Genomic DNA, 10,616 nt, shown 5'->3' with positions numbered 1-10,616 from the left:
CATCAAATTTTTGGGTGGGGAGGGTGGGTCGTGCTGAGGAGGAAGGAGCCTTTTCACTGTGCAATGAGGTCATGGACAGGGGCAGGTGTGTGTGAGGGAGAGGGAGGGAGGGGAGGAGAGGGAGAGAGAGAACATGAATGAGAACAGCAGTTGAGATAAATCTAAAGGTTGGGAAGGATGAATTAGCCCAGTGTGTGGGGGGAGGGTGCACTTCATTTAAAGCGAGGCTGTCAGTGGTGGAGATGTGCTCGGGAATATTTCTGCTCCACTGGGACGAATATTATCTGGAGCAGAGATAATCAGTGGGGAAATAACAGGCCATTCAGCCCTGTATGTCCTGGTGTGCTTCTATCCCAATTGTCCTTCCTCTCTCTCCCAATGTATCAAAATCCATCAGCTGGGAGGTTGTTTGACCCAGGGTTCATGTACTCTTTGGGCAGGAAAGCGCCTGTCTCCCTCAGGTTAATGAGAGGGCTACTGGCAGAGAGTGTGAGGGAGCTGGGTTAATGTTAGTGGGGACACAGTAACTCAGGGCACGGGGGGTGGGTAGAGGAGTGACTGAGGTTGGTGAGATGGACAGGGAGAGCAGAGCTGTGTGGTCTGTTCTTCTACCCCCTCCATCAAACGTACAATATCAAACGTTTCTGCAACTCAAGTGGTTCACAGAACAGGCAGATGGAAGACGTGGTTTAATGCATTTTTATTTTGTTCTCATTCCTGCTGGGGTTTCTCTAATCACAGTCTGATCAACATCTCTGGTCCTGGCACCAGCTATTCCTGGGGGGTGGGTGGAGAGAGAAGCAGCAAACAGGCGTAGCTCCACTGTCCACAGTGAGGCAGAGAGCGAGTTAGCCTGGCCATCATTACCAAGTGCATGCCAACGTAGTGCTGCTGAGACGTTCTGGTGTGAGAGGATGGCACCAGGCTGGTCACATCACCCCCTCTCACCAGTGTTCCAACAGAGGTCCCTGATGGACTGAGGCAACCCCCACCTTTTAACAGAGATCCCAGATGATTCCCCCCCCCTTTTGAGGGGATCCTGCATTGAGAGGGACTTTCTCTTCAACAGGGGTCCCTGATGCAGAGACAATCCCTCCTTTTTTAAGGGTCTCCGATGGAAAGAGATCTCCCTTCAAAGGGGGGTCTCTGATGAAGTGAGATCCCCCCTTTAATGGGTCTGTGATGGAGACTCCTCTCTGTTGGAGACAGACTCCCTCTTTAATTGGCATCCTAGATTGAGAGGAGCCTTCCCTTTAACAAGGGCCTCTGTTGGAGATACTTGACCCTGACAGGGAGAGAATCCCCCTTTCACAAGAGCCCGTGTGGTGGTGACATCTATCTGAGGGTCTCCATCTCAGCCTGCAACCCTGCCTGATGCTTGGACTTCTCCCGGATTGTAGCAGCTCGGGTTCCTGGACTGGTTCCCCCCCCCCCGCCAGCGCAGTTCACGGCTGTTGAAGAGGAGGGCGCCAGCCAAGGAAGTAAACGTTCCCCAAATTGTCTCCGCAGATCACCTGCCCTGGGCAGGCAGGGTTTGATACCAGGCACAGGACCGGAGAGCGACAGAGGAAGAGGCCAACCTGTAGGAGGGAACAAGGTGCAGAGTTAGAGAGAGAAAGCAACACACACAAAATGCTGGAGGAACTTCACAGGTCAGGTAGCATCCATGGAAAGGAGTGCACAGTTGTTGTTGCAGGTTGAGGGCCTTCTTCAGGTCAAGGGCATCAGAAAGAATCTGATAGGAGAAGAGAGTGAACAATAGGAGGAAAGGAAAGAGGAGGGACCTGGGGTAAGTAAGTATAAGGCAGGTGAGCAGAAGTGGAAGTTGAGATTAGAGAACAGCAGGGGGGAAGGGCGGTGGGGAGAGAGGAAATTCATTCACCAGAGGGAGAAATCAATATTCATGCCATCAGTTTGGAGGGTACCCTGACAGAATACAAGGTGTTGCTCCTCCATCCCAAGGGCGGCCTCAACTTGGCACAAGAGGAGGCCGTAGATCGACACATTGGACTGGGAATGGGAGTCAGAATTAAAATGTTTGGCTGCCAGGAAGTCCCGCATGTGGCGGATGGTAGGAGATGCCCAATGAAGCAATCCTTCAGCTTTAAAATGGTCTCACCTACGTAGAGGAGGCTGCATTGGGAGCACTGGCCACATCCTTGCAGGTGCAGTGTTACTGCCTGGGGCCCTGGTTGGAGGTGCATGGGCAGGTCCTACTTACACTGCTTGCAGGGATAAGTGCCTGGAGGGAAATTAGTGAGGAGCAGTGAATGGATATGGGAATCATAGAGGGAGCGATCCTTGCAGAAAGTGGTGGGGTGGGGGGAGAAGTACAGATATGTTTAGTGATAGGATCCCTTTGGAGATGGCAGATGTTGCAGGGGATAATGTGTTGGATGTGAAGGCTGATGGGGTGGTAGGTAAGGACAAAGAGACTCTCACTATTACGGCGTGGGGAGGATGGGTGAGCGCGGATGTATGGGAAATGGAGGAGATGAGGGTGGGGGCACCGTCAATAGTAGAGGGAGGGAAACCCCCTTCTTTGAAGGAGGACTTCTGGAATGGAAAACCGTATCTTGGGAGCAGATGCAGTAGAGGTGAAGAAACTGAGAAAAGGGAATAGCATTTTTACAGGAGATAGGGTGGGAGGAGATATAGTAGAGGTAACGATGGGAGTCAGCAGGTTTATAAAAGATGTTGATTGATTGTCTCCAGAGATGGAGACAGAGATCAAGAAAGGGGAGGGAGGTGTCAGAGATGGACCAAGTAAATTTAAGGGCAGGGTGGAAGGTAATGGCAAAACATAAAATTGACAAGTTTAGCATTGGTGCATGAAGCAGCAGTCAGGGTCGCGGAGGAAGAGTTGGGGAGTATAACCGGGGAAGGCATCGAACATAACTGTTTAGCATAGCCGATGAAGAGGTATAGCTTGGGCCCATGCGAGTACCCATGGGTGTAGAAAAGGTGTGAGGTACAGAAGGAAAATTGTTTGGGGTGAGGGCCAGTTCTGCCAGACAGAGGAGGGTAGTGGTGAAGGGGGATTGGTTAGTTCCTTTGTTAAAAAAGCAGAGGGCTTTGAGGCCTTCCTGATGGCTGATAGATGTATATAGGGACTGAGCCTCCATGGTGAAGATGAGATGATCAGGGCCAGGGAATTGAAAACTAATTAGAAGATTGAGGGCATGAGAAGTGTCGTGGGTGTAGGTGGGAAGGAACTGAGCCAAGGGGGATAAAATGGAATTGAGATATGAGGACATGAGTTCAGTAGGGCAGGAGCAAGCACAGACAATAGGCTAACCTGGACAGTGGTTTGTGAATCTTGGGAAGGAGGTAGAAGCAAGCAATGTGGGGTAGGGGAACTATGATTTTGCTGGTAGTGGTCGGGAGTTCTCCAGAGTGGATGAGGTCAGTGATAGTGCCGGAGAAAGTTTTCTGATGGTGTGGAGTGGAATCCTCCTTGAGCCGTACGAATGAGGTGTTAGGGTTGCCGACTGGCCCAAACAAAGTTGAGGTCAGTGCGTCACACTACAACAGCACCCCCTTTGTCTGCAGGTTTGATGGGATTGGTACGGAGAGAGGTGGAGGGCAGTGCGTTCGGAAGGGGTCAGGCTGGAGTTGGAGAGGGGAGAGTTGAAATGGAGATGGTTGATGTCTCATCAGTAATTAGATATGAAAAGAGCAGGCAGAGAACCAGAGTAGGGTAACCAAGAAGAAGAGGGTTGAAGACAGGAAAAGGGGTTATCAGCATCGGGTGTGGAATCCTTGTCAAAGAAGCGGGCTTGGAAATGGAGGCAATGGAAGAAGAGTTCAATGTCGTGGTGGGCGCAGAACTCACATGTGCGGGTGAAGTGGGAGAAAGGTGAGGCCCTTACTGAGGACAGAACATTTTGCCTCAGAGAGGGGAAGGGCAGTGGGAATAGTGAAGACCCAGCATAGAGAAGAACTGTGATCAAAGGGGGGGGGGGAGAGAAGAGAGCTGGTGGTGTCAGAGAGGTAAGGAGGGTTGGGGTATTCAGGGCAGGTGAAGTAGGAGGGAGAGAGTGAAGGAGCAAAGGAGTGGAAAAGAGATAGAGAAGTGAGGAGTTGGTGGGGTACCAGTTAAGAGAGGGAGAGGTGAGACGAGGGGTACAGATTCAGAGAGAGCATGATGTAGTGGCGAGGGAAGACGGGGAAGCATGTAGGGGGAGCAGGTCAGGAGACGAAGAAAGGGAGGGGGCGGTGTGAGGATTTACCTGCTTCAGGGTATCCCGGTCCCACAGCCGCACAGTCCGGTCATAGGAGGCTGTCGCGATTACATTCTCCGTCTCTGTAATAGCAGTCACTCGGTCAGAGTGAATCTGGAATAAAACATGTCAAGTGGTCAGTAAGACCTGTACACACCGTCCAGTTACACACTCCCAGGGACAAGATCCAGACACAGTGAGGGTCCCGCCACACACTCCCAGGGACAGGGTCAGACACAGGGTGAGGCTCCCTCAACACCATCCCGTTACACACCCCCAGGGACAAGATCCAGACACAGGGTGACTCCCTCCACACCGTCCAGTTACACACTCCCAGGGACAAGATCCAGACCCAGAGTGAGTCTCCCTCCACACCGTCCAGTTACACACCCCCAGGGACAAGATCCAGACACAGTGAGGGTCCCTCCACACCATCCCGTCACACACTCCCAGGGACAGGGTCAGACACAGGGTGAGGCTCCCTCCACACCGTCCCGTCACACACTCCCAGGGACAGGGTCAGACACAGGGTGAGGCTCCCTCCACACCGTCCAGTTACACACTCCCAGGGACAGGGTCAGACACAGGGTGAGGCTCCCTCCACACCGTCCCATCACACACTCCCAGGGACAGAGTCAGACACAGGGTGAGGCTCCCTCCACACCGTCCAGTTACATACCCCCAGGGACAGGGTCAGACACAGTGAGGCTCCCTCCACACCATCTCGTCACACACTCCCAGGGACAGGGTCAGACACAGGGTGAGGCTCCCTCCACACCGTCCCGTCACACACTCCCAGGGACAGGGTCAGACACAGGGTGAGGCTCCCTCCACACCGTCCAGTTACATACCCCCAGGGACAGGGTCAGACACAGTGAGGCTCCCTCCACACCATCCCGTCACACACTCCCAGGGACAGGGTCAGACACAGGGTGAGGCTCCCTCCACACCGTCCCGTCACACACTCCCAGGGACAAGATCCAGACACAGTGAGGCTCCCTCCACACCGTCCCGTCACACACTCCCAGGGACAGGGTCAGACACAGGGTGAGGCTCCCTCCGCACCGTCCCGTCACACATTCCCAGGGTCAGACACAGGGTGGGGTTCCTTGCACACAGTCCTGTCACATACTCACAGGGACAGGGTCAGACACAAGGTTACAGTCTCTCCACACCGTCCTGTCACAGGCTCCCAGAGGGACAAGCATTACTGAGGTTGCTGCATCACCTGTTTGTAGGTGCCGTTCTGGGGATCTAACCGGAAGTCGAATGACTCTTGCTCGTCACCCGAACTTCTGCAGAACTTTTTCAGGTCCCAGGAATGACGCCACAGGCTCCCAGCCGAGAGTGTGTGGAACAGGTAGCAGTCTGGAAGAGAAGGGGTTAACCGCTATTGAATCCGAGCAACCTGGAGGGAGTGACTTGTGCCGTGTCACAGACGGTGTCGTGGCTGGAGATTTCACGGAAACAGTGTATTCATCCCGTCATTGCTGCTGTCATGGTCGCTGGTGTGTGGGGCAGGAGAAGGTGTCTGTCAGCACAAGTGTGACCACATGAGGGAAAGAGGTAGTATGGAGGTAGAGGGTATATTCTAAATTTGAGCGAGTGTGTAGTTTGCACAGGGTGGGGGACGGGTTGTATCCTGAACCGCAAAGGGAGTAGAAGGCAATGGTTATGGTTACCTCCTTGGCAGAGTGCGGGAGGAGGTCGCAATCCTCACCTTTTCCGGGTTCCATCCCTGTCTGCTTGATGGCGGTGATCCACGCTGTTGTGTCCGCAGTCTTGTCATCTGGAGCGTGGACAGGGAGAGAGCAAAACAAATCCTTCAGCTCCACCTCCCCCTCCTCAGGGTCCAACTCATCGCCCTCGCTCTCCGCACTCTTCTGTGATTCCTTCCCCTCGCTTCCTTCCTCCTCTTCCTTGCTATTCGCTCTCTTCCTCCGCTCGCCGTCCTCCTCCTCTTGTGACGACAGGTCCTATGGAAATTTGAAGCAGTGTTTGGGGAACGTCTCCACATTGCGCATCACCAAACTCGACAGTCTCCTCGATTCAAGCAGTTCAGAAACAGGCCCTTCGGTCCACCATCTCAGTGCTAGCCCCAACTCCCCCATCTACACTGATCCCACTTGCCTGCATTAGGACTATACCCGCTACACTGGGCTATTGAAGTCTCTGTCAAATTTCTCTTAGTTGTATTTAATTCCAACAAAATATACAAGTCCCATTTTGTTAAGACCTCTGACAAAGTAAAGAGCCAAAAGGTTGAGCACAGTGCGACTAGTGTCCTGAGCTGCATATATTTCAATGCAAGATGTCGCATAGGAAAGGCAGACGATGGTGCTGAAGATGAGGTAGTCGGTTTACAAACAGAGGCAATGTGTAACGAGGAGAGGCTGTTGATAGGGCAAAATTGCAGACAACAGGATGAATTGCATCGTACAAGGTGGACAAAATCGAAAAGGGTGAATACAGGACTGAAGGGGTTACATTTGAATGTGTGCAGTTTACGGAATAAGGTAGATGCAGCACAGTTGCAGATTGTCAAGTGTGATGTTGTAGCTATCACGGAATCATGGCTGAAAACATTACAGCTGGGAACACAATGTCCAAGGATACTCATTGTATTGAAGGGACAGGCGGGGGGTGTTGCTGTTAGGTTGGTAAAGCATGAAATCAAATCATTAGAAAGAAGTGACATAGGGTCAGAAGGTGTTGAAACTTTGTGTATAGAGCTAAGAAACTGCAAGGGGTAAAAAGACCCTGATGGGAGACCACCCAGACAGTAGTAAGGATGTGCCTACGTGAGATAGAAAATGCAAAATTGTCATGCGGAATTTCAAAAATGCAAGTGGGTTGGAAAAATCAGGTTGGTGCTGGATTCCAGGAGGGGGAATTTCTGGAGTGCCTACGAGAAGGCTTTTTAGAGCAGCTTGTGGTCAGCTATTCTGGATTGAGGGTTGTGCAATGAACTGGAATTGAGTAGAGAGCTCAAGGTTTAAAAAAAATTTGGGGGGAAAATGATCATAATATGGTCAAATTCACCCTGAAATTTGAGAAGGAAAAGCTAAAGTCAGATGTATCAGAATTACAGTGGAGCAAAGGGAATTACAGAGGCATGAGAGAGGAGTTGGCCAGAATTGATTGGAAAAGAACACTGGCAGGGATGATGGCAGAGCAGCAACAGCTGGAACTTCTGGAAGCAATTCGGAAGGCACAGCATGTATACATCCCAGAAAGGAATAAGTATTCTAAAGGAAAGATGAGACAACCGTGGCTAACAAGAGAAGTCAAAGCCAACATAAAAGCCGAAGAGACCATATAATAAAGCAAAAGTTGGTGGGAAGACAGAAGATTGTGAAACTTTTAAAAACCAACTGAAGGCAACCAAAATGTTATTAAAGAAGGTAAAGATGGAATACAATAGTAACCTAGCCAGTAATATTAAAAGGTAAAAGAAAGGAGAGAGTGGATATCAGACCAAACAATGCTGGAGAGGTCCTAATGGGAGATGAACTGAATAAGTATCTTGCATCAGTCTTCACTGTGGAAAGCACTAGCAGGATGGTGGAAGTTCCAGGTGTCAGGGGTCATGAAGTGTGTGAAGTTACCATTACGAAAGAGAAGGTTCTTGGGAAACTGGAAGGTCTGAAGGTAGGACCAGATGGTGTACACACTAGATCCTGAAAGAGGTGGCTGAAGAGATTGTGGAGGCACTTTTCAAGAATCACTAGATTCTGGAATGGATCTGGAAGACTGGAAAGTTGCAAATCTCACTCCACTCTTCAGGAAGGGAGAGGGACAGAAGAAATGAAACTATTCATCAGTTAGTCTGACCTCAGTGGTTGGAAAAATGTTGGGAGTCGATTATTAAAGATGAGGTCTCAGGGAGGCATGGCTTCCTCAAGGGAAAATCTTGACTGACAGCTCTGTTGGAATTCGTTGAAGACAAAGGTTAGACAAAGATGAATCACTTGATGTTGTGTACTTAGATTTTCAGAGGCCTTTGATAAGGTGCCACACATGAGGCTGCTTAACAAACTACAATCCCATGGTATTACAGGAAAGATTCCTGGGTAAAACAGTGGCTGATTGGTCGGAGGCAGAGTGGGAATAAAAATAGCCTTTTTCAGTTGGCTGCCGAACTAGTGGTGTTCCGGGACTGATTCTTTTTACATTATATGTCAACGATTTAGATGACGGAATTGATGGCTTTGTAGTAAAGTTTGTGGACAATATGAAGAAAGGTGGAGGGGCAGGTAGTTTTGAGGAAGTAGAGAAGCTACAGAAGGGCAGATTAGCAGAATGGGCAAAGAAATGGCAGATGGAATACAGTGTTGGGAAGTGTATGATCATGCACTTTGGCAGAAGAAATGAAAGGGTTGACTATTTTCTAAATGGATAGAAAATACAAAAATCTGAGGTGCAAATGGACTTGAGAGTCCTTGTGCAGGATTCCCTAAAGGTTACTTTGCAGGTTGTGTCTGTGGTGAGAAAGGAAAATATTAGCATTTCAAGAGGACTAAAATATAAACCCAAGGATGTAATGTTGAGACTTACTTGGAGTATTGTAAGCAGTTTTGAACCACTGATCTGAGAGAGAATGTGCTGAAATTGAAAAGGGTTCAAAGGAGGTTCACAAAGATGATTCCAGGATTGAATGTCTTCTCATATGAAGAGCATCTGATGGCTCTAAGCCTGTATCACTAGAATTCAGAAGAAAGAGTGATGACCTCAATGAAACCTATCAAATGTTGAAAGGCCTTAATAGAATGGATGTGGAGATGATGTTTCCTATGATGGGAGAGTCAAAGACCAGAGAACACAGCCTCAGAATAGAGGGGCGTCCTTTTAGAACAGAGGTCAGGAGGAATATCTTTAGTCAGAGAGTGGTGAATCTGTGGAATTCTTTGCCACAGGCAGCAGTGGAGGCCAAGCATTTAATTAAGGCAGAAGTCGATAGATTCTTGATTGGGCAGGGTGCGAAGGGAGGCGGGGAGAAGGCAGAGGATTGAGGGTGAGTGGAAAATTGGATTAGCCATGATGAAATGGTGGAGCAGACTCGATGGGCCAAATGGCTTGATTCTACTCCTATATCTTATTCTGGTCAAATACTATATCTGGTTCCTTAGAATACCTTCCAATAACTTTCCCACTACTGCTGTCAGACTCACGAGCTTATAATTATCTGGTTTATTTTTATAGCCCTTCTTAAGTATTGGAACAATATTAGCTATCCCCCAATCCTCCAGCACCTCACTCCTGGCTAAGGATGCTTTCAATATCTCTGTTATGGCCCCTACAATTTCTGAACTAGCCTCCAACAAGGTTTAAGGGAACACAATGTCAGGCCCCAGGGACTTATTCACCATGATTTGCTCCATAACAGCAAACACCTCCTCTTTCTGTAATCTGCATAAGATTCACGACCTCAGTGCTGCAATGCCTCACATCTATGGACTCGTCTCAGTCTCTTGGGTTAATACAGATGCAAAAAATAAATCCATTTAAGATCTCCCCCATCTGTTTTGTCTCCACACACCACCCTGAACTTACAGAGGGATAATTTTGTCCTGTTGTCTTTTTGTTCTTAAAATATTTGAGAAGCCCTTCACCTTGTCTACTTGAGCAACCTCATACCAACTCTTAGCCCTCCTGATTTCCGTAAGTGTTCTCTTATACTCTTCGAGCACCTCATTAGTACCTACCTGTCTTTACCTGCTATGCAACTCTTCCTTTCTCTTAACCAGGGCCTCAATATCTCCCAAAACCAAGGCTCCTTAAACCTGTTATCCTTGTCTTTTATTGTGACAGGAATATAGAAACTCAAAATTTCACTTTTGAAGACTTCCCACTTACCAAGCACACTTCTGCCAGAAAATAACCTGTCCAAATCCACACTTGCTAGATCTTTTCTGGTACGATCAGAATTGGCCTTTCTCCAATTTAGAATCTCAACCCGAGGATCAGACCTACTTTTTCTATAATTACCTTGAAACTAGTAGAATTATGATCAGCGGATGCAAAGTGTTCCCATTCCACAAGCTTCTGTCAGCTGTTCCGACTCATTCCCTAATAGGAGATCCAGTATTGTACTCTGAATGATGGGCTAAACATAGGCCTCTACTGAAGGAGGCGTAAGGTGCTCCTTCCCTCCGCTAGCCTGTAGGGCAGGGCAAGGTATAGTAGCTGTTTAGCACCCCCTGATCAGGGTCACGTGAAGTCATGGGAACAGGTGGTGGATGGTTGTATGAGCAGCTGGTGCATATCACAAGTCCTGGTTATGCGACCACTGATGCTAGGCAGACAGTCTCTGAAGCTCATAGATGATGGTGTCTCAGCTGGTACGGGTACTGCAGAGGGTGGTATGGACAGCCCAGCGCATCTGCGGTTATG

The 10,616-nt window shown here is 49.2% G+C and overlaps 1 protein-coding gene across 6 annotated transcripts in view; it reads right to left on the bottom strand.

Moving 5' to 3' along the window:
* Nucleotides 1-108: 108 nt before the first annotated feature.
* Nucleotides 109-10,616, bottom strand: part of tep1 (telomerase-associated protein 1) — a 139,307-nt gene continuing 128,799 nt past the window's right edge. For 5 of the 6 annotated variants that reach the window (XM_063060160.1, XM_063060158.1, XM_063060159.1 and 2 more), the window contains exons 51-54: nt 5,944-6,199; nt 5,452-5,591; nt 4,233-4,337; nt 109-1,580 (exon numbers count right to left, since the gene is read on the bottom strand). In XM_063060160.1, the coding sequence (XP_062916230.1) occupies nt 1,446-1,580; nt 4,233-4,337; nt 5,452-5,591; nt 5,944-6,199 (636 nt within the window). In that variant the 3' untranslated portion in view covers nt 109-1,445. Of the gene's footprint in view, nt 1,581-4,232; nt 4,338-5,451; nt 5,592-5,943; nt 6,200-10,616 lie in introns of those variants that run through there. The other variant, XM_063060163.1, reaches the window with a different exon arrangement.

Source organism: Mobula hypostoma, chromosome 10 (genome assembly GCF_963921235.1).
Source record: "Mobula hypostoma chromosome 10, sMobHyp1.1, whole genome shotgun sequence".
NCBI classification, from domain to species: Eukaryota; Metazoa; Chordata; class Chondrichthyes; order Myliobatiformes; family Myliobatidae; genus Mobula; species Mobula hypostoma.
This window is presented reverse-complemented; position numbering and strand designations above follow the sequence as displayed.